Source organism: Petaurus breviceps, unplaced genomic scaffold (genome assembly GCF_028583685.1).
Source record: "Petaurus breviceps papuanus isolate PSGF00001 unplaced genomic scaffold, PetGlider_PUasm1.0 90825, whole genome shotgun sequence".
Taxonomy (NCBI): domain Eukaryota; kingdom Metazoa; phylum Chordata; class Mammalia; order Diprotodontia; family Petauridae; genus Petaurus; species Petaurus breviceps.
In genome coordinates, this window is record NW_027187353.1 from 12,575,203 (window position 1) to 12,599,330 (window position 24,128).

General features: G+C 38.1%; 1 protein-coding gene across 6 annotated transcripts in view; it reads left to right on the forward strand.

Moving 5' to 3' along the window:
* Positions 1 to 24,128, forward strand: part of CCSER2 (coiled-coil serine rich protein 2) — a 137,835-nt gene that overhangs the window by 44,986 nt on the left and 68,721 nt on the right. For all 6 annotated transcript variants that reach the window (XM_069071346.1, XM_069071348.1, XM_069071349.1 and 3 more), the window contains exon 4: positions 18,115 to 18,205. In XM_069071346.1, the coding sequence (XP_068927447.1) occupies positions 18,115 to 18,205 (91 nt within the window). The remainder of the gene's footprint in view (positions 1 to 18,114; positions 18,206 to 24,128) is intronic.

Here is a 24,128-nt window from a genome sequence, read left to right on the forward strand (position 1 = left end):
TCTCTCTCTCTCTCTCTCTCTCTCTCTCTCTCTCTCTCTCTCTCTCTTTTATATTAAGGAAAGTCAGTATTTCAAAAAATATACCGGTTAATTGATATTGAAATATTTTGATTTTTTAAAATTGGTTATTAATATTGTTGCTGTTTAAGATCTATAATTATAGTACTCCTCCTGGTACAGATTAACAGCTTCTTTTAAAATTAGTGTTAGTTTTAGGGAGTTCCTTCAGAGCACTGAGAGAGTAATTGAATGGCCATGTTCACATAGTATGTGGCAGACAGCAACAGAATGTGTACAGGTCTTTCTGAAACCTTAAAAACCTATGAGGAGTGACTCCAATGCTGGCCCTCTCTCTATTGGAACATTGCCTCCCCCTAAAAACAGTGACCTTATCTTTATTTTGTATATGTTTTGTGAATACTTATGCATAGGTACATGAACTCTCAGGTAGAGTATAAGCTTCTTGAGGGCAGGGACTTTTATTTTTGTCTTTGTATCCCCAGCATCTAGCACATAGATGGTTTATATAGGCATATTGTTTGCGTACTTCATTCATATTATTGATAATATTTCATTTAAAAATTAAGTGTCTAGTGAGTATGTGTGGCCACCACCTTAATTAAAGCCTCTGTTACCTCTTATCTGTGCTGTGATAATAATCTTATAATTGGTCTCTACCCCTCTAGTATCTTCTGTTTTCTAATCCATCTATATACACAGCTGCAAAAATAACCTGCCTCAGGCACAAGTCTGAACATGTTGTTCCCCTTCCCACAAAACTTGAGTGACTTTCTGTTGCCTCAAGGACAAAATATAGACCCCTTCCATTGGTATTTAAAGCTTTCTAAAATCCAACTCAAACGTATTTTACCTGCCTTTTTAAACATAACTCCCTGTTCTTACATTCCATTCCTGGAATGCTCTCTCGTGGTCTTTACCTTTTAAAATTCTTATCTTCTTCAAGGATCAGTTGAGACAACCTCTCCTTCAGGAGTTTACCCTGAAGCCTTCAATTGATAGTGCTCTCTCCTGCCTCAATTTACCTTGTATGGTCCCTCATCTATGTGTATCTGGAATCCTCTCATTAGAAATGAAGAAATTTTTATTTCTCAGTGCTTAATTCTTAGGTAGGCATTTAATAAATATATGTTGACTTGAATTGTGGAGTCTTGGATGCTATGCTAAAGAATTGGAACTATAATGTTGAAGATTATCATCATAATTGTTATTTTATAATATTTTAAGGTTTGCAAAGCACTTTACAAACATTATCTCATTTATTCCTCTTAATAACCCTGTGAGTAAGTACTACAGGTATCATTATCCCCATTTTACAGATGAGGAAACTGAGGCTCAAAGACGTTAAGTGACTAGCCTTTGGTCACACAACTACTAAGTATCAGAGGTGGGATTTGAACCCAGGTTTCTACTGACTTCAAATCCAGCAGTCTTTCTACTACACCATGCTGCATTTTGTTCAGGTAATAGGGGTCCATCAAAAGGGAATAATAAGACAAACTACAGGTATTCAGTTCAACAAATACTCATTAAGTATTACTATATGTGGTGTGGCTAGGTGGTGCAGTGAATAGAGCACTGGCCCTGGAGTCAGGAGGACCTGAGTTCAAGTACGGCCTCAGACGCTTAACACAAAAACTAGCCTTGTGACCTTGGGCAAGTCACTTAACCCCAATTGCCCTCCCCTACCCCCTCCAAAAAGCAAAAAAAAAAAAAGTATTATTATATGCAAGGCCCTGAGCATGAAGAAAATCTTTGTTAGTCAACAAGCATTTACTGTGTGCTAAGCACAGCAGTTGGAAGGATACTTTGAAGAAGGGAGAGAAGGGAGGACGAAAAACAAATTGAGAAAATTTTTCAGGTATCCATTTAGGCAGTTAAGAGGAGGGGAGTAATGGGAATGGAGAAAAAGGGATGAATACTAGAGATAAGTTGTGGAAGCAGAATCTGAAGGACTTGCTAATTTATTAAATAGGATAGTGGAAGAAGGGTAAGTTGTAGAGAAGGCGTGGTCTGAATGCACTGGACCTAGAATCAGAAAGGCTGCTGTATGCCCCTTGCTTGCTGTGCCCCATCAACTCTTTGGGCCTCTGTTTCTTCATCTGTGAAATGAGGGGATTGATAACTTTTAAGAATGTTTACAATTCAAACATTCTATAGGTTTATGCATTAACAATAAAAATTTTCCACATGGGAGACTGGAGAAATAGTAGTGCCATTGACAGAATTTACAGTTAGAAGAGGAGCAGGTTTGGGGAGAAATATAAATTCTGTTTTGTTCATGTTGAATTTGAGGATTCATTGAAACATCTATTGAAAATGAATAGTTAGGGGCGGCCAGGTAGCACAGCAAGTAAGAGCACCGGCTCCAGTGTTGAGAAGACCTGGAGATCGAATCCACTCAGACACTCAGCACCACACCCAGAAATAACTGGCCGTGTAACCTTGAGCAAGTTACTTAACCTGATTGCTTAAAAATAAAAATAAAAAAAAAATGAATAGTTGGAACTTTAGGGAGATCTTGGTCTGGAAAATTCTCTTTATTTCATTAAATTAGTTTTTCATCACAATTACATGTTAAACTCTGGGGTTTTAAGAGCTATTGAGCACCAGGTATAATTTGGGTAAGTTTAAGAAGTATTCCAACTCAAGTCATTCTTCCATTTCACTGGCCTATCAAGTCTAGAGAAGGGATATATTTTGTTATACTATTCTCAGTAGCCTTCAGAAGCATCACCACAAGACACCCCCCTCCCCACAATTACTCCATTTATCTCTGTTATGAGAATTTGCTAACCTGTGATTTCAGGAATTATTACCCCACCTCCCTTCATACTTTTTCCCAGCCGGACTAAGTAGCTGTCCCTTTTCAGTGTCGGTAGCCAATTATAGGATTAGTCCTGGGCAAAGTTGGGAAATTCATCTTTGGTACCCTTGACATGGCATTTGACTACGCATTGAACATGGTAATCAGAAGACTAGGCTGCCATGTCTGACTTTGCAACAAATTGGTTACCATGCACTTGGACAAATTATTTTCTTTGGACCAGACTCTTTGGTTTTAGCAGGTTAGTTTGATTCCCACTTTACTGTGAATTGGCCTACTGTTTGCCATTGTATTCTAGTCCTATCTTGCCTTCATGAATTTGTGTAGGCTATCTCTCATCCCTATAGCATACTGTAATGGGAATGCAAATTTAAGATCTTCCCTGCCCCAGGCCCTTTGATAGGCTTAAGTGCACCTGGAGCCTGTGGCAGGAGGTTTGGTTTGCAGGAATGCCCACACCTTGGTGCTCTGTGATTGGGCAGTGGGTCAAGAGGGTTGTGACATTTCTCTGAGCCAGGAGAAGGTTATATAAACCCTGATTTGAGGCTTTGTTTTGGGGCTCACTTTGAGAAGTGTTGTGTGATTTGACCAGATGAGACTCTGGGCAGCCTTGAGCCCCCTGGCTTTGAAAACCCAGATGCTGGTGCTTCCCTCTCTGGTAACTGTGACTAGGTATTGATGTAATGGTCAGTTGGAAGCCTGTCTGCTGATCTATTTCTCTGTCTGTTTTTAACTTCTGTCTGTATACTCTGAAGTTCAGGGTGCTGACTTTTTCCCCTGAACTAGGTAAAAGATATGTTTGATTGATTAAAGCAAGATTGTTAACCCATTTTGAGTTGCTTTCCTTTAGAAAAGCAGATCTAAGAACTTATGTTGGCAGCCAACCTGGGTATTCTGGGGTGCTTGCTGCTAGACATGCTTTCTCTTCATATCTCCTGTTGAAATATTTTTATTCCTTTAAGGCCCAGCATAGGTGCCTTTTCCCCCCTGAAACCTTCCCTTATTCCAGATTTCTTACTCCCTAGAGGATTTTGTCTAATTGTCTTCAGGTGCTGTCTCCTGTGAAGCCTTATCTAATCCTAGTTAGCTGTGTTTTTCCCCTTCTCAAAATGCCTTTATTTAATTTTCTCTGATTATGTCATAGCTCTTCCTTTTTCCCTAAAGGGAAAGATATTGTTTTGTTTTTGTTTTTGCACACACATCACTTATCATGGTACCATGGCACATAGTAGGTTTTTAATAGACATTTTTGTTCTGTAGCATTCTATTTTGAATTATTTGTATTTGTATACCTATTGTATCTTCACTGATTAAAATAAGGTAACCTCTTGTAGGAAAGGACAGTGTCATCTTTGTAATCCCAGCATGGAGCAGAGTATTATAACTTAACAGTAGCTGACATTTTGTTCCATGTACTGTGCTAAGCTTTATCTTGTCCTTTCATTAAGGGGATTTGTTCTCTGAAGTTTGGATTCAATCAAAGAGCCACCTTGATGACTAGAGGGCTACAAGTGCCCCACCCCTGTCTTTCCAAACTTAGCTCTGGTTATTCTCTTTCAAGCAACCTCTGGTAGAGTCAGACTAAACCACTTGCCTGCTCTTATATTTTTTTACCATCACAACTTTGCTCATTTTGATTGCCATGCCTTTTAAAATGTCTTTCCTTCCACCTCCTACCATCCCTGTTAAAATCTTATAAGGCCCAAAGTGAATCTTATTTCTTCCTTAAAATATTCCCAGATTTCTCTTTCCCTACCACAGTCTAGAAGTGGTCACTTCTTTCTTGGAACTCTTATGTCAAGTTCACACAAGTATTTTCTTTTCATAGATTTATTAAGTATTAGAGTTGGCCAGAGTATACTTGAGAAATGCCTTTAGATTTGGTGTATGCCTTTGATAATCGACCTAATAAGTTAAATGAGTCACACAGTGGTGGAGGTGGTAGGGTCCTGTTGGTTTACAACAGTCTTTCAGTCTGTTGGACATTGTTGGAATTACTGTAGATGGTAACAATCTTTGACTGCTTTAGAGCCTTTGGGTTATATTTCTCTATTCACTAATTTATGTTACAATTATTTTATATATGTCATAGCTGTTTAACTAGCATGTGAAACTCCATTTGGAGAAATGCTGTATCTTTCTTTCTCCCTTCCTTCCTTCCTTCCTTCCTTCCTTCCTTCCTTCCTTCCTGCCTGCCTGCCTGCCTGCCTGCCTGCCTGCTTTGTTTTTTGGAGGGGGGAGGGCAGGGCAATTGGGGTTAAGTGACTTGCCCAAGGTCACAAAGGCTAATTTTGTGTTAAGTGTCTGAGGCCAGATTTGAGCTCAGGTCCTCCTGACTCCAGGGCCAGTGCTCCATTCACTGCGCCACCTAGCCACCCCATGCTGTATCTTATTTAAATTATGTCTGTAGTACTCTGCAAATAGTAGGTGCTAAATAAATATTTAAATTATTAAAGAAAAATGTTAATTTATTGCTTTGAGATAATATTAACACTTAACAATTGAGCTGATTCTGGGAATGAGTTGTAGTAAATTAAGAATTAATTCTTGTTACCTTAATTCCTCTTCTTACTGCTTTAAAGATCTGAAATGAATATATGGGAAAGGCTACCCACTGAAAAAAGGACTGATTTCTTCATTTTGTCCATCTGATTACTCATGATCTACCTCATAGGACAAGAGAGAAAGTAGTGTTTAACCTGTAGAAATGTTGTAAGATTATCTCTGCTTTCAATAATGCTGTGTAAAACCTGCCTATTAGGTACTAGGTTGTCCTGAAGCCTCTAGCACAATTAAAAGTCTGAGTTAGTAAGGTTTATAGATTTTTTAGATTTATATTGGATATAAATATAAATATTTTTTTATATAAATTGATATAAAAACTGCCAAATTTTTTGATCTTTACAATTAGTAGATTGTTGGATAACTCAGCTTTTACTGTGCTTAAGGAATTTTTCTATTGACTTCTCTAACCTAAAAGGTGTTTCACTGATAAGGGAGAGATAATAAAATGTTAATGAAATTATTTAGAAATAGAGAAAATGGAATAACTTCAAATCTCTAGCATTGGGGGTCAATTGTCTTTCAAAATGTGCTGACATTTTAAAATTTTTGTTCTTCTATAGCTTCCCAAGGTGGGGAATTGGGGGTGGGGAATGGTAAGATAAGAGGGAGAGTAAGGACATAGTTGGTTTTACCCATAAGTGGAGTAGGTATTTTTTTATTCTTTTTATATGTGTTTATGTATGTATTATTGAAAGAACTCTGTACCTCAGAATATCTCTGCCACCCTGCCTTAAACTGGAGATTCATCTAGGTCAACTGAATGGCTGCTGAGACCCAGAGTAGTGATTAATGAATTAATGTCAAATCAAAAGAGATCTTTTGTGTTTTGTCCACAAAATTCTACCCTAAAAGCAATTATGTTCAGCATTTTTATTAGTTACTTGAAGACATTAAATTTTTTTATTGATGCCTACTTAGAAATAAAAATGACTAAATCTTATTGATTTCATCATAATATCTAGTAGAAAAATAAAAACTAAGGAAAAGTATTTTGATGAGTCAGCAGAGATGATTCTAAAGCAAGTGCCATTATGTGGATTGGGAAAGCAGTCTGAAGTGCACTTGGTGCCTGAGGGAACAGAAAACATTGGGTGTCTAGAGGTTAGAGAATTATTTTGTGACTATTTAGTATATATTTTGTATTTACTTACATGTGTTTTCAGATAGAATGTAAACCTCTTGGGTTCAGGGACTTTAATTTTTTCCTTGAAGCTCTAGTATCTACAAAGTACTCAGCACAAAATAGGCACTTAATATATGCTTCTTGTTTGATAGGAAAGGAGTTAGAGAATCAGAACATTTCAGAAATGATCTGGACCTCAGACACCATTTAGTTTAACCTCTTCATTTTATAGATTAGTAAAATGAAACCTAATTGAACACATTTATTAAGTGAATGGAGAGTCAAATTCTTGGGTCAGGAGAACCTGAGTTCAAATGTGTCCTCAGATACTTACTAGCTGAGTGACCTTGATCAAATCACTTAACCCTGCTTGCCTCAGTTTCCTCATCTGTAAAATAAGCTAGAGAAGGAAATGGCAAACCACTCCAGTTATCTTTGCCAAGAAAACCCCAACTGGGGTCATGAGAATTTGGACACGACTAATCAACAAAACAATAATAGCAATGTACAAGGTACTCTGATAGGTACTAGTGGACACAGACACAAATAAGATAGGAATTCCTGCTCTTAAGAATCTTACAATCTAGTTGGTGTGAAAAAGCATATGTATGATTATAATACAAATCAGAATATTATTAATACTTAGGAGATATAAAATACTGTGAGAAATTAAACAAAGGAGAAATTGTTAGAGCTACAGTCAAGGAAAACTTTATGGAGCAGTTATTACATTGCTGGCCCTTGAGGGAATGGATAGGATTTTATTTCATTAAAATTTTTTATTTGATATTTTTTGTTTTTATATTAGTCATTCCTAGCTACATACTTCGACTAGTGAGCCTCTTGTACCAAAGGTAAAATGTATAGTTAAGCAAAACCAAGTGACTAATCAACTGTCTTAAAATGTTTACAGCATTCCATACCCATAGTTGTCCACCTTTCCAATGAAAGGAACGAAGTGTATTTCCTCATTTCTTTTCATGGCTATGGTTGATTGTTATGATAACATGATGTTCAGTTTACTTTTATTGTTCTTTTTGCTTACATTGTTGTGAATGGACCTGTATTATTTTTTAACTTATTTCACTTTGCATCAGTTCATACAGTTTTTCTCAGGTTTTGTTGAATTCTCTGGTTAATATTTAATAGCCTTTTCCTGAATTCGTTTTGTTTTTTGTTTACAGCACAATGTTATACTATAATTTATGGAGCCATTTCTCAGTTGATAAATAAACTTCAGGTACCAGTGAAGAAACCCTGTTCCACAACTCCATCTCTCTGCTTCTTTCCATTCACCTCAACCTTTCATCTCTCCCATCATGTCCTATCCCATATCTACCCATCATATTCATTGTGCCCTCTGTAATGACTGCTCCATAATTGTCAAATTTGGTTTAAACTTGAACTTTTCTCATTTTCATTTTCTGACACTATTTGAGATCTGCCCCCACCTCCAGCCCCTTAACACTGCATCTACCCATGGTCACCTTTTCAGTTATTGGCTGTACTTTCTTTCATACCCCCAATTCATTGGTCAGAGAATTAAAATATTCTCCCTCTACCATCATCATTCAGCAAACCTTTCCTTCTTTTAGGTTCACAATATCTAAATTTATTAACAAATCTGTATCTTGCCAGCTGTTATCTACCAGTCTCCAGGACATTCTTATTCCTTCCTCAGTGAATTCAGTGCCTGGCTTCTGATCTCTCTTTCCACCCTAATTTAGGCCCTCATATTAGGGGATTTCAACATAGGTTTTTATATTTCCTTATATCCTCTATCTTCCCAATTCCATAATCTGTTCCATTCCCATGCCTCTCCTCTACTCTACCTTAGTTACAGGGAGTACCCTTAATCTTGTCATCATGCATGTGTTACATCTTTATCTGATCATAATCTTTTCTAATTCCATCTTTCTCTATGTCTAGCCTTGTTCTTTGCTCTCACCATGACTTCTAATCCCACCACCCCTCTGTGCCTTCTTAAATTACTACCCGAGCATTCCTTTCTAAATCTCCACCCCTTTATTAACCAGTTCAATTCTAAACTGTCCTTTGCTCTTCTCCCCTTGTCATATCATTCACTAGGCCTTGAAAACTCCAGGCCTGGGTTATTCCTATTTTAATTCTGCTGAACAAAGCTAGATGCTGATTGGATCCACTACAAATTTATATCTAATCCAGCTGCTATCTTCAGGATAACAAGGTCATTCTACTATTCTCTTATAGATTCTCTATCCACCTACTGCAACTGCTGTTCCAGATCTTGTACTTCCTCAAGTCTCCAGCTGTATTCACCCATCCTCTCAAATGATGAAGTTGTTTCATATTTCATCCCCCTCCATAAAAGACCATTTCCTGAGGGCTTAACACCTCTTCTTACCTCACTTTCCTCTGACATACTCCATGATCTACTCTTTCTCTTTAATATAATGATGATAATGATGTAGTTTTTCTCTTTGGCAAGACCATCTTTGATCCCCAAATTGTACCCCGGTGTCCTCCCTGACCTCTGTCTTACCTTATTTCATGTCTTCTTTCCTTTTGCTTACTCTGACCATGTCTCCCTCATCTTAAAAAAAAGTAAAAGCTCCTACTTCACCTTCTTTTCACCTTCTTTCTCCACTGTCATCCTCTATCTCTACTCCTCTTCTTAAACTCCTTTAAAAAACTGTCCCTACTGAGCACTTCTGCCTCCTCTCCTCTTAGTCTTTTCTAAACTCTTACAATCTGTTCTTTCACCACATCTTTCAACTGACATTGTTCTATCCAAAGTTTCCAGTTATCTCCTAATTTGCAGATCTAGTGGTTTTGTTTCCACTTTGTTTTTTCACGACACTGACCTCTCTTGGTTCTCTTCTTACCTGTCTGACTGCTCCTTTTCAGTCTTCTTTGCTGAATCATCATCTATTTTACACCTAACTATAACATTCTCTAAGGCAGTGTCTTGGGCCTTCTCTTTTTTCCCTCTGGATTATCATACTTGGTAGTATGATACTCATCAGCTTCTTGGGGTTCCCTTATCATCTAGATGCACTTAATTCCCAGATCTCTGTCCCTATCTCTAATCTATAAACTCCGCTGCCTCCCTGTTTTCTCCAGCGTTAACCATATAATACTTTGTTTGGCATTTAAGTTTTTCTACAGCCTCTCCCCTTTCTACTTTCTTGTTTTCTTCCTTGAACTTTATGACCTGGACTTAGTGGCCTTTTTACTTTTTCTCATATTTGACACTCTGTCTCCCAACTCTGTGCCCTTGTATGACTGTGCTTCATGTCCAGAGTGCTCTGCCTCCTTAACCCCACTTCCTAGAAACCCTCATTTCCTTTGAAATTCAGTTCAAATACCATTTTCTATTAGAAGAGCTTTCCTGGGCCCCCTTGCTGCCAGAGCCTTTCCTAATGTTACCTTCCATCTACTCTATATTTGTCATTGATGTATCTAAGTATTTCTATTTTCTTTCTCCCATGAGAATATAAATTGCTTGATGGCAAGGACTGATTTTGCCTTTCCTTGTATATCCAGTGTGAATGTTTGCTGGTTGAAGATTAATTGAGTAATGGGCATTCATTTTGTTTCTGTTTCTTACACCAAAAAATGATGCGAATATTTTGGTATATGTGTGACCCCATGGGGCATATGCCTAGCAGTGGAGTCAAAGGATATGAACAATTAAATTGATATTTTTGTATGATTCCAAATTGTTTTCCCCAGGGGTCAGATTCATTCTCAGCTGTACCAAGAGTATATCAGTGTGCTTGTTTTTCTATACCCCCTCCAAGAGCAATTAATTTGGTCTTTGTCATCTTTGTAAATTTGCTAAGTGTTAGGTGAAAATTCAGGAGTTGTTTTAATTTGTTTGGCTTAGTAATTTGTAGTAGTCCTTCATGTAGCTGTCAAATAGTTTGAAATTTTTTTGAGAACTGTTGCCATGTATCTGTAGACCACTTACCTATTAGAGAATGACTCTTGGTCATATGTTTGTGTGAGTTACCTATGTGTCTTGGATATTAAGAGCTTTATCAGAAATAGGTGATGCAAAAGTTTTCCCAATTTGTGTTTCCATTCTTCTTGAAGGTAAATAAAGTGACTCAATAAATAAAATACTAGGTCTGGAGTCAGGAAGACCTGAGTTCAAACGTTGCCTCAGACACCTACTAGCTGTGTGACTTTGGTTAAGTTACTTCTGTTTGCCTCAGTTTCTTCAACTTCTTCAGCTGTAAAATGGGGATAATAATAATAAAAGCTCCTATCTTCCAGGGTTATTGAGAAGATCAAATAAGAGTATTTCTAAAGTGCCTGGCACATAGTAGGTGGTATGGAAATGCTAACTATTGTTGTTATTAATAATAATAAATACTAATTATAATATTTTAAAAATCTGACCTTAACCAAACTAAATCAGTTTTCCTTTTTAATAGAAAGGATTTTAAGGAGTGAAAATGGGAGCAATGCATTTCAGATCATTTCAGTGAAAAAATAAAAGCAAGGCAAGAAGGGCCAGGACCTCATTTGGCTGGAGCATAGATGGTAGTCGCTAAAAAGAAAAAGAGCAATAGGAGATCACACGGGAAAATGAGGGGGGGCCGGAGTGTAGACGTCTGGGAGTGACAGGTTCTGAAGCCGGGCCTGCTGTGCATCATAGAGGCGGTGTTACCACTTGTGAACTCTTGCAAAGCTCCAGGTGAGAGGTAATGGAGGCTTGAAGTGGGGTGATGGCAGCAGGAACAGAAAGGAGGGGACAGATTTAAAGGACAATGTGGTGGTAAAATCCAGTAGGAATTGTCATTCCACCAATTTGGATGAGGGGTAATAGGGAAGAGGTAAAGGGGACCCCATGGTTTGGATCCTGTTGTTGCATAGTAATTACAAAGATACAGTGAGTGTTTATGAACAGTTATGTATGCAGCAGGCTAGTATTACTTGTATTGTAATATTTGATAGAGAGGGTAATAGCAATACCCAGAAAATTATAAATAATTTTGTTCTTATCAGTTCTGTAAACAATTATTCACTTTCTGGGATGGCTTTTGAGAGGTTATTTGTATTTTGTTGCTTTTTTTTCTTTCTATTTTATTATTTACTTATTTTTTGCATGATTTTCTTTTTACATTTTTAATTCCAAATTCTCTCCCTCCCACTGAGAAGGTAAACAAAAATATATTAGCCATATTGCAAAAAATAGCAAAAAAGATAAAGCGAGAAAATTGTACTTCAGAAATTTTCACTCAGAGTTCATTAGTTCTCTCTGGAGGTGGATAGCATTTTTTCATCATGAGTCATTAATGGGTCAGAGTAGCCACATCTTTCACAGTGGATCATCATTACAAGATTGCTGTTACTGTGCACAGTGTTTCTGGTGGTTCTCACTTCACTTTGCATCTGTTCATAAGGTTTGGCCATGTTGGTACTTGCTTTTCAACAGAGAAAGTTTGAAGAATAAATAACTGTTGACTATAAAAATATAATGGCAAGTGTTAACTAGGTGTCATTCAGTCAGTCAGTAGATTTTTTTTATGTGGCTGTTATATACTGGGCACTGTGCTAAGAGCTGGGGACAGAAAAAGGCAAAAGACTGCCCTCAAGAAGCTCACAATCTAATGGGTGAGACTACAAGCAAATAAACTAGATACAGGATAAAAAGAAAACAATTAAAGGAGGGAAGGCAGTAGAAATTAGAAGGGCTGTACAAGATGGAATTTCAAGTGTGACTTAAAAAGAAGCTTCTCAAGCTAGGAAGCACCGATGAGGAGGGAAAGCCTGGAGAGGAGAGAAGAATATGCCTGGAGCTGAGAGATGGGGTTTTGAGTTTGTGGAACAACCAGGAGACCAGACCAGTGTCACTGGAACAAAGAGTATATGATAGGGAGGAGTTAGGTGTAACAAGGCTAGAAAAGTAAGAGGGGCTAGGTTATGAGGTGCTTTGAAGGCCCATTGTTTTATTTTTGATTCTGGAAATGATAGGGAGCCTCCAGAATTTATTGAATAGGGAGAGTGATGTATACATCTGTGCTATAGGAAAATTACTTTGATGACTGAATGTATGATGGATTGAAGTGGGAAAAAGCTTGAGAAAGGCTGACCCGCCACTAGGCTGTTATAGTAGTCCAGGCATGAGGTGATGAGGGCCCACACTAGAGGGCTGACATTGTCAGAGGACAGAAGGAGGGAGCATATTCAAGAGGTGTTGCAAAGGTGAAATTGACAGGCCTTGGCAGAAGATTGGACATGGGGAGGTGAGAAATAGAAAGGAGTCAAAGATGGGACTTAAGTTTTGAGCCTGGGTAATGGGAGGATGGTGTTGCCCTCAACAGTAATAGGGAAGGTAGGAGGGGGAGTGTTTAGGGAGAAAAATAATGAGTTTATTTGGTTTTGGACTTTCTGATTTTAAGATGTCTGCTAGACAACTAATTTGACATGTCTGAAAGGTAGTTGGAGATATAAGATATGAAGTCAGCAGAGTATTGGCAGGGTAGATAGATTTGAGAATCTTCAGCATAGAGATACTCCATGGGAGCTGATGAGATCACCAAGTCAAACAGAAAAGGAGGGAGAAGAGAAAAGGATCCAGGACAGAACTCTGAGGTATGCCTGCAGTTAGAGGGCATGATCTGGAAGAGGATCCCACAAAGCAGACAAAAGGAGTGGTCTGACAGGCAGAAGAACCAGGAGAGAGTGGCGTCCGAAAAGCCTAGAGAGAAGAACATCTCAAAGAAGAGAGGGTTATCAACAGTGTAATGTCTGCAACAACGCTGAGGAGAATGAAAATTGAGAAAAGGCCATTGGATTTGGCAATTAAGAGATCATTAGTAACTTTGGAGAGAGCCGTTTTGGTTGAATGATGAGATCAAAAGCTGGATTGTAAGGCGTTTGTAGAAAACTTTTTCAAGGAATTTAGCTGGGCAGAAGAGAGTTCTAGAAAGATAGTGGGAATGGAAGGAGGAGCAAGTGAAGGGTTTTTGAGGATGGAGGATACATGAGCATGTACATTGTAGGCAGTAGGGACAAAGCCAGTAGACAAGACTGATAATAAGTACTAGATGGAAAGGCAGAGTTTTTAAAACTTACCAACCACTTGAAGAAGAGTTAACAAAGGTATAAATGGAAAGAAACTAGATGTGGAAATCAGAGGATTGGGGTTCCAATCTTGACACCGCTACTTGCTAATTATGACCTTGGGCTAGGCACTTAACCTTTTCTCACTCTTGTTTTTCTCATATATAAAATGAATTAGATGGGTTCAGAGGTCCTTTTTAACTTAACTCTTTGATTATAAAAAATATTTCTGTGGTCATGAAAAGAAGTGAATTCACCTCATGTGTAAAAATATAGAGCTTCATCAATTAATAATACTTTATGGAATAATTTAAATAGAAGAGAAAAATAAGCTAGTACCACCTTCAGAGAATTCATCAATCTTTTACCTTGATAAATAAGCAAATACAGTAATTCACAGAAGCATCATAGGCTTTTGAGCTGAAAGGAACTTTAGAGATCATCTAGTCCTGTCTGTCATTTTATAGATGAGGAAATTGGTGCCTAGAGAGATGAATCGACTTGCTCCAGCTTGTGCAGATTTTAAGTAGCAAAGTCAGGATTTAATCCTGGGCACTTCCTGTTATACCATGTTCCAGTTCTTTATACTTTCCGACAAGTATCTAGGTATCCACAAGCTAAATAGGGAAAAGTAGTCATGGATACATTGAATAGAATTATTCTGATAATCAGTATATGTCACCTTTTTAGGAAAACCACTTACCTTGTTTTTTCCTCTGGAATATACTGCTCCCAGCCCCATTGTCCCTCTAAAACTGTGGTGCCCAGAATGCAGTTCTGCAACTAATATGAGATGAAAATAGAGGACAGTCAAATTACCCCTTCCCTATTCTTAGAGGTCCAGGTTTTTCTAAGATCACATTACCTTTTTTTTGGTTGCCACATCAGATTGCTTATTTGTATTGAATTTGTAGTCCACCACAGTTTTCACCTTCTTTTTCAGAACAATTGCTGTCTAAGATGCCTCCTCCCATTTTATTCATGTGAAGTTGGGCTTTTTTGTGTCCTACTCTAAGATTTTACACTTATTTCTATTGAATTTCATCTTATTAGATTCACCCCAGTGTTCTAGCCTGTCAGGATCTATTTATATCCCAACTCTTTTATGCCCTGTGTTACCTATCTTTCCAGCTTTTGTCATGTGCAAATTTTATGAGCATACCATCCATGTCTTTAGCCAAATGATATCTAAATGATTGATAAAAAATGTTATACACTCTGATTTTACAGCCTAACATTTTCAGCTCTCTTTTAGATATCTATAACAGGATGTCCCATGGACATCAAACTCAACTCTACAAAACTGAACTCATTTTCTTTCCTCCCTTTGCTCATATCCTCTCCTTTTCTTAGCTTCCCTATTTCTGTCAGTGGTGCTATCCTCTTGGTCACTCATGCTCATAATCTAGGTGTACACATAATCAGTTGTCAAATTCTGTTTTTTTCTAACTTGGTAATATCTCTTGCATTTACCCCTCTTCTTTTTGGACACTCACCTCCCTGGTAGAGGTCTTCATCACCTCTGACTTGGCCTATTGTAATAGCCATTTAGTTGGTCTTCCTGACTCAAGCCTCTTACCTCTGTGGTCCATCTTCCATTCAGCTGTCACATAAGTCCTAAAGTCCTAAAACACTGGTAAGACCGTATCAGAGAGTGCTCTCTCCCTCAAATTCCTTATATTTTAAAAAATATATTTGTAAAAGTTGTGCTCTGCTCCCACTCCCAGAACCAAGGCCTTTTTTTGTCTTTGTATCACCAACATATGCCATAATGTGTTGCATATAATTGTTGCTTAATAATATTTGTTGAATATGCTGTAATGTGTTACATGTAATAGTTGCTTAATAATTGTTGAATTTAAAATAGTATATTATTGTCAAAGAGTTACTTTCTTAAACAGTGTTAGCTCGAAATAAATAACTAGTTAGGAAAGGAGCTCATTAAGTTTCATATAGTTTAGCTGTGAAGGTAAAATATGAGTTATCACAAGTTGAGGGTATGTGTGTGTGCGTGTGTGTGTGTGAGAGTGAGTGAGTGTGTGTGTGTGTGTGTGTGTGTGTGTGTGTGTGTGTGTGTGTGTGTATGTACTGGCTCGGTAGTCCCACCTGCTAACTATTTTGGTCCTCTTCAGTATGATTTCTTTGGGCCTGCTGACTTACTCCTTGAGAGTTGCTAGGTACTCTTAACATCTTTTAGTTATGTAGAGTTTGATGATTTCATTGCTCACAGTTTTTCTTTCCCCCCTCAAGATCATTCTCCTTGGCAGAGGAAACAAAAGCAAAATATTAATCGAGTAGTTCTGTCAGCTCTGTCATCTGTATCATTGCATTTACTCCATACTTCCATTCTGTTTGTAGTTTTCTCAACTCTAAGGTGGGCTTCATAACAGCATCTATCTTGCAGCACTATTGTCAGGATCAAATGAGATAGAGTATTTGTAAAGCTTTAGTACAGTAGTACCTGGCACATAGTAGCTCTTAATAAATCACTTCTTTTCTCCCTCCCTCCTTGCCTCTCCAACATGTTCATTAGATTATAGGAAAATATATTTTTATTTGCCTTCATTAATTCAATTCATCCAACATTTTTAGGGCCCTTTGTATGCTTGCATTGTGCTAGGAACTGTGGTATACACAGACTAATATAAAACAGGGACCTTATTATTCTGCTGGGGAATTATAACACAAGTGTGTAAATAAAAATAATAACTTTTTTTAACCAGACTTGTGATTTCATTGGTAATGGGAAGAACCTTCCTTGGCTAATCCAGACCAGCGCCTGTTCTGCAGCTAGCAGTCTGAGATCTGTCTCAAACTTTGCCTCATTATGTGAGGCATCAGTAGAGCCAGTACATGTTATAGGCAGGACTTGAACCCAGGTCTTCCTGACTCTGGGGCTAGCTTTACCCATTGTGTCATTCTGCTTCACACATGTAATTTCAAGAGGGAGGGAATGAGAGAGAGGGGTAGGGGAGAGAGTAAAAGAGACAGAGAATGAATGAGTTAACAGTCTAGGGAGCTGGAGGGGGGAGCAATGGGAGATCAAGAAAGTCCTACAGTAGGAGATGACCCCTGCATCCCTAGCCAAGAATCCTTAATTCCTATATGTTTAAGTCATGGTCCAAAAATTTAAATCCTAATCACAGGCACTGTCTTCTCAATTAGACATTTACATCTCAGGGCTGTCTTTTCTTCCTGAAACCCTTTACCTTCAATTGGCAGCACAGATAAGAACACCAGGAGTGTTCCTAAAGTCCTTGGTTTCTTGCCAAGGACTTGATAATCCCTGACAGTTTTTTCTAGAAGCCTTCTGGTGTACCCTTTGTCTTCCTATGAATCAGTAGGAGTCAGGTCTTGGCTGTCTTCTGGGACAATTTGGGTAGGTCCTTTCACATCCTGAATGCTTTCCTTTGAAAGACAGCCTATCTATAGTTTGTTTTTGCCTTTTGCTATATCACAACCTGAATTAGGAGTCACATAGCTTCACTACTTATATCTTATTCCTTGACTAGGAGGGGATTTCTTATCTCCTGAGGGGCTTATGTGAACTCTTGTCAGTATTTCTTGGGGTACAAGAAGTTTACATGTCATTGGGTCTACCACTCCCCTCTATATAAAGAACTTCTTGTAGATACAAAGTTTAGTTTCAATTCTTCCCTTTCTTCTTTGAGTCAGATTTTTCCACCTGCCAGTTTATCAGGTTAAGATTTTAATTGCTGTTTCAGTTTTCAGTTTTTTCACGTACTCTCATCCTTTCTAATAACCTGTTAAGTAGAGTGGTATTCCTCAAACCTTTTAACCCATTTTCTAGTAGGGAAACCGACATGTAGTTTGTGCAAAAAATAACCACTAGCCAATCATTGACAAAAATATCAATTATTATTTGCAGGTCTGCATAGCAGTCTTTGTACCCCCAGAAACTATCGTGATTCTGAAAAAAAATTTTTTGCTTGTCTTTGCCTCTTAAAATCTCCAGCTTCCTTCTAAGCACGTTTAGGTGCGCCCTCTCACAACATTGTTCCGGTCCCCTTTGTTGTTACTGTTTTCTTCTCTTGAAACTACTCTTGTGTTGTTTGTGCTTACATCTGTTTATGTTTGTGTATGTGTTATATCCTCTAATAGAAGATATGGTCCTGCAGGATTGAGATTGTTTCATTCTGGAATTTGTATCTTTACTACATTGCATGATGTCTTTTGTGTTGTTAGTTTAATTGAATAAAGAGAGACTCTTCTGATTCTTGCTCTTGGATTCTTATTGTAACCACTTGCTTTCTACCACTCACAGGATCTTATAATGGCTTCTCTTCTTTTGTAATATTAAAGTGAAAATATTAAAGGAAATACTGAATTTGGCAAGAAAATGTTATAAACCGAGCATTTTGTATTGGTAAAATTGCTTCTAGCTGTGTTTTAGCCCCGAGCAAGAGTGTTAGTCTGTGTTGCTGTTTTATGAATTTGATTTCTTCCACATCCTTTTGGAACATTCCATGGTGTTTTCCTCACTTTTTTTGATCTGTGTTTGTAGGATATCCTGAACAATCTTGACTCATGTGACCTTGAAGATGATGATCTCATGCTTGATGTGGACCTGCCTGAGGATGCACCTCTCGAAAATGGTTAGTGGGGAAAGTGTAACTGTCCAAGGAGCTGTTTGAGGACCACTTCCTAGGAACTTTATTAATATTTCATAACACATAAAATGTCTATATACTGTTTTCCCCATATTTTGAGGAGACTATGCTATCATCTTGACTGTAATGGAATGTTGATTTGAGGACTTCCTATCTCTTTTTTTGCTTGGAGTTATGATTTCATGATAATAAAGAATTCTCCAAGAGTGGAAGGTCATTCTTTCTCCTGGATTCAGATATGCGGCTTCTGTTTACATAGTTTTGAAAATTGAAGAGTTTTCTTGAGCGCAAGAGATTTAGGGACTTCCATTATCATACCAACAAGGATGTGTTAAAGGCAGCACTCGACCCAGGTTTCTTCATTTCATGTTCATCCCTCTGCCCACTGTTATACTGCCTGTAATATTTTCTTTAATGATAAAAAAAATTCAGCATTTTAACGTACACATTTGGACTGCATTTGGACCACTGAAAGTTTGTTTCCTACTTTAGACAGCAAGGTAGCACAGTAGATACAGCATGGGGCCTGGAGACAGGAAGGCTTGAGTTCACCTCTGGCCTCAGACTCTTACTAGCTTTATGACCTTGGCTACATCACTTAATCTTTATCTGCCTTTGTTTCTTTAACTGTCAAATGGGGATCATAGTACCTACTTCATGTTGCGAGGATCAAATGAGATAACATTCGCAAAAAGTAGGTGATAAATGAATATTTGTTCTTTTCCTTTCCTTCCGCACACATTACAGACTAGTGAGAAGGTGTAGCTCAATTCTTTTTATTTGCAAATATGCTTACCTTCCATTGAAGTATATTGCGACCTGTGGTAACCCATGGTATTCATGTGGCAGTGATACTGAGACTAAAACTACACAGAAGGTTGCCTCTTGCCAGTCTATGAAGATATCTTTCTTAGCTTTTGCGGAAGAGAGAACCCTTTCAAATCTGAATAACTTGATAGGGAGAGGAGTAGAATTCTAGGTGGAATGGAAGGTAGTTGGACTACCAGTGTAAGGACATATGTAGTTTAATTTCCTTTAGGCCCATTTTGGAATGGAGCCTGGGCAGGAAGCTGGAGCTTCTGGTCCTTCATTGAGGTCTTACTAGAAGTACATACTAATTGGATCAGTCAGAGGGACGGGTTGAGTCATATGAATAGCCTTGAAAGTTGGGTAGCTAATGAGTAAATACTGTAGTTAAAAAAAAAGGTTAAAGGTCAGAAGCTTCTCCTCTGTTCAGATATAATCAGCTGTGGGGAGGCCATGGTATGTATCCAAAGAAGCAAACAGGATGGATATTTGGGGGCCAAAGAGAGGATCACTGTCTGTCAGATATGAGGAAAGTTCAAAGGAATAGTGTATTAACTTGAAAGATAATTTTATACTCTTTAGCATTCTGGTTTGAAGTCTCAAAAAAATACATAGAGAGAGCAATAGAGCATTGTGGACAGGGTACAAGCCTCAGGTCTAGCTCCTATTTTGTAATGAGAGACCACTTGGTTTCCCAGGGGCTGGAGTACTGTGTCACTCCATGTTCTGTACTGAGTCATGCAGTTTGGATTGGGTTCAGTTCTGAGAAGGGAGGTTGCCTTTAATTAGGAGGCTTAGACTGGTTAAGTTCCTTACACTGGTGCTTTGAGGAAATGTTCATTCTGTAGTTCTCTGTGGTTCACTCCTCCTAGAAAGGGGGAATAAAAAAGCTTCTTTTGAGAAGATTTATAATATAAATCAGGTTTGGGACAAGTAATTCCTATATAAGGAACTTACAAGTGTACCTTAACAGAACAGGAATTCAGTAAGATACCTGTTATGTTAAGACAAAATTGTTGATAGAATCTGCAGTACCTAAAGCAATTTGTAGAGGTATTGATCAGACATTTTACATTTGACCTTGGTTCCACACCATCATTTTATCCAAAGCTGACCTCCTCTGAACTTCAACCTCTTTCCTAGTCAGTCACTCTCCATGTGCCACTGCTACAACCAAGCTCCTCTTGTGAAACACTGCTACCACTGTACTCAAAAGACACCTCCAGATTGGTTAAACTCACAGGGTCACATTCTAGACACGTACAGTTGGTGCTTGTTGCTCAGTTACCTGCTTAGCAAAAGAAATACAAAGAGGCAGGCCAAACCAAGGCTCAGGCTTGTCTTGGTCAGGACATGTGCTCAGTGGCCACATGTTTGTAGATGCATGGAGATCAAGGGAGAGGAGTAGGGTCAGCCACCCCCACCTTCCAAAACTCTGAAGACACATCCCCATCCCCAAAAAGTCCTGTAAAGTATGAGAGAGAGAGGGAAAGAGAGAGACAGAGAGAGAGAGAGAGACAGAGAAGGCTTCTTTATATATTCCTTTTATATACTCACCGAATCATCATCTCCTCTGCTTTAAGAGCCAATTATAGGAGCCTTTTCATCTCCCAGTAAACCCTCTTTAGTGATAAATTGTATGTGGTCAGAAGCTGCTCCGAAAGCTCTGACCAGAACCAAAAAGGACAGCTCTGAACATTCTCTATGGAATGGTTCCTATAGGTCCATCCAGCCTATGTTACACATAAAATGAGAGAGAGGTCATAAACTAAGGAATGTCAGCAAATAGTTAAACTTTGCTATTGGATGCAGAGCGGTCTGTGAGCATTCCCATTATGTGAATTGATGTGAAGCGCTTTGGAAACTGCTTCTAGGAAGTGATATTTGGTTTATGACATATATATGCATATTATAGAATTTAGACAGGAAAAAGCTAGGCAAATACCCATGATTACCCCTGCATTTAGATTTGATCTTTACATTGATTTTTGAATTACAATTTATTAAGACATTTTTTGTTCTGTAGCAAGTAAAAAAAAATTACTTGTGAAATCTACTTGCATATTTTGGATCTGTGATCTCTCTTCAGTTTAGGTGTACCTTCTGAAATTCTTGTGCATTGCTGATTATGTGTTTACATTCAGCAAAACACCACTTCTCCCTTAAAGGCAATAAGAATGCTTTACCAGCATCATAGATTCTAAGAATCAGAAGACACCTTTGAAAGGTCATTCAGTCCAATTTGACATGTGAAGGAATTCTCTCTGTAACATGTCTGTCAAATCTAATCTTGTGAGTATCTGTTGTAATTGACAGTGAGTTCACTGTTTCACAGGATAGCCCCTTTACATGTTGAGACAGCTCTTATTGTTAGAAAGTACCCTTGTATATTGAACTGAAGCCTTGCCTCCCTTTGGTATTCTATACAGTGGTATTCTGTCTATTGAAACTATACTGAATGTCTTATACACTTTTCCATAAGAGCCCTTCATGTATTTGAAGACTATTTTTGTATCCTGTTCTTGTGAGTCTCCCCATGTTTTATCTTCTGCAGTTTAAGTGTCCTTCATTTTTCAGACGTGATATGACTTCAGGATCTTCATTATGCTCATGTCCTGATGAGTTTCCCCTAGATATACCCCAATGATTTTTCTTAAAATCTACTGGCTTCCAGGTGGCATAGTGAATAGAGCACTGGATCCCAAGTCAGGAGGACTGACTTGGGAAGAGTTCAGATGTGTCTTCAGACACTTAATGTCTGTGTGGTGCTGGGCAAGTCACCTAACCTCTATCTGCCTCAGTTTCCTCTTCTGTGAAATGTGGATAATAATAGCACCTACCTCCTAGGGTTATTGTGAGGATAAAATAATGAAGTGCTATGCAACCATTAAGTGTTATATGAATGCTAGCTAATATCAGTAAGAATTTAAAAAATGGAATCTCTTCCATGCTTCTGAAGTTATATCTGCCTCCCTGCATTATGATCCTAGTTTGTTACCCATCCTTAGCATGGGTATAGTATAGAAATCTGAGTCCATGGTATTTATTACTGTCTTATTTCTTTTTTTTCCCTTTTGAATGTCTGAGCATCTCCTGCTGTTTTTTTTTTTTTTACATTATAGCTGCTTCCTAAGGTATTTTATGTAGTGATAAATCCTTGGAGTTGGTATTAAATACTTGTTGAGCTGATAGATATATGTAGGCAGTTTTCTCCCTCTCACTTCCTTTTCAGTTTAAAGTTTTAGAGACTTGAAAATTTCTAGGCAGATACATTTTTGTCAGACCTTATCTCATAGATACCATCCTTGCCAAGAATTTCTCATTCCCATGTGTTAAGTCAGGTTCTGAAAATCCAGATCTTGTTCTGAGAAGCTATCTTCTTAAAAAGCTATTTATTTCATTCTTAGGCTTTCTACCTGTAGAATCATACTTGCCTTGTTTATGAGTTTTTTAAACTGTACTTTACTCAAGTCTAAGATAGGTAGATAAATAGACCTAATATTCCCTTCCTTCACTATTATGACTTCTAATTTGGCATAATCAGCTTCTTCTAAGGTTCTTTCATCAACTAGTTATTCCTAATTGATCCAAATTAAATTTAAGAGTATCAGTTCTCATTATCATTTTTCTCCCTGCTGAGAAAGATTTTCAACAAAAGAAGTCAAGAATTTTTCAGATGTGCTGTTTTTAACAGAATGATGCGTGATAATAAAGACCTCATCTTCTCAGAATTTCTTGATCTTTATTAGGAAAGCATCATCCATATCCTTTCTCTAAGCTAAATGTTCTATAGCATAGTCCTGTAGTATAGTATTGCTTTCATTCTGAAGGAGTGTTGGGATTCTAAGACCTGGAGGCGAGGAAGTAGGGCATTCTAGATAGGGGGAACAACTTTGAGCAAAGGTATGCAGTAAGAATTGCATATTCTCACAGTTTTGCTGGGGCACAGAAAGTGGGCCACTTTCTCTGGAATATGGAGTATATCAAGTGAAATAAGTATGAGGTTGAAGTCAAATTGTAAAAGACTTTAAATGCCAATTAGAAGACTTTGTATTTTATTCAAGAGGCAATAAGGAGTTAACATTTCTTGTATAGGGACATGGCTTGGCCATACCTGTTCCTTTGACAGCTTTATATAGAACGGATTGTAGGGGGTAGAGACTAGTGGCGGGGAGGCTGTTTGGCAAGCTTTTGCAACACCCTGAACTCTCATCATGGTTGTATAGATGAAGAGAAGGAGATTAAAATGGATGTCATGGAGATAAAACTGTCAAGATTATGTAGAATTGTGTAGAATGTTGTTAGTGAGGAAGAATGAAGAATCACAAATGACTCTAGTGATACAAATATTCTTGACTGAAAGAAATGGGTAGTCTTCAGAAGAAACAGAAACTAGAAGGGAAAGAAGTGGTTTAGGGAGAAAGACAGTGAGTCTTGTAGTAGGTAGATTTTGATTTTGATTTTGATTTTGAGATGCCTGTGGGATAAACAGTGAAGATATCCATCAGATACTTGGTGAAGTGTCTGAGGAGAGAGAGGAGGGCTGGATAAAGGTATTTGGAAATTGTCTGGATGGACCACAGAAGCTGATGAGATCGCCAAGAGAGGGTGTGGAGTGAACAGGGCCTACATGAAAAATCTGAATTAGATCCACACCTGGAGGTGACATAGGGATGATGATTCTGCAAAGGAGACGTCAAATAGGTAGAAGGAGAAGCAGGAGACGCCTGAGTCATGAACACCCAGAAAGGCAGGAGGACAGAGAAAGAAGGGGTGGTCCAATAGTGACACGATGCAGAGAGTTGAAGAATGAAAACATAGAAAAAGCTATTGGATTTAGCAATTAAAAAATCTTTGATAACTTAGAGAAATCACTTTCAGTGAAGAGGTGGGGTTAGAAGTTAGACACTGTATGGGGGTGGAGTGACTCTGAGACAGAAATGTTGAGCCAGCCTTTTTTTAGACTTCAGGCTATGAAAAGGAGAGTTCTGGAATGCTAATGGGAAGGAATGGCAGGAGCCATTAATCAATAAAAGGCTAAAAATTCAGAGAGACATGAAGATCAAGAGGCAGGCTCTTCGAGGGAAACAGAATGAAGATT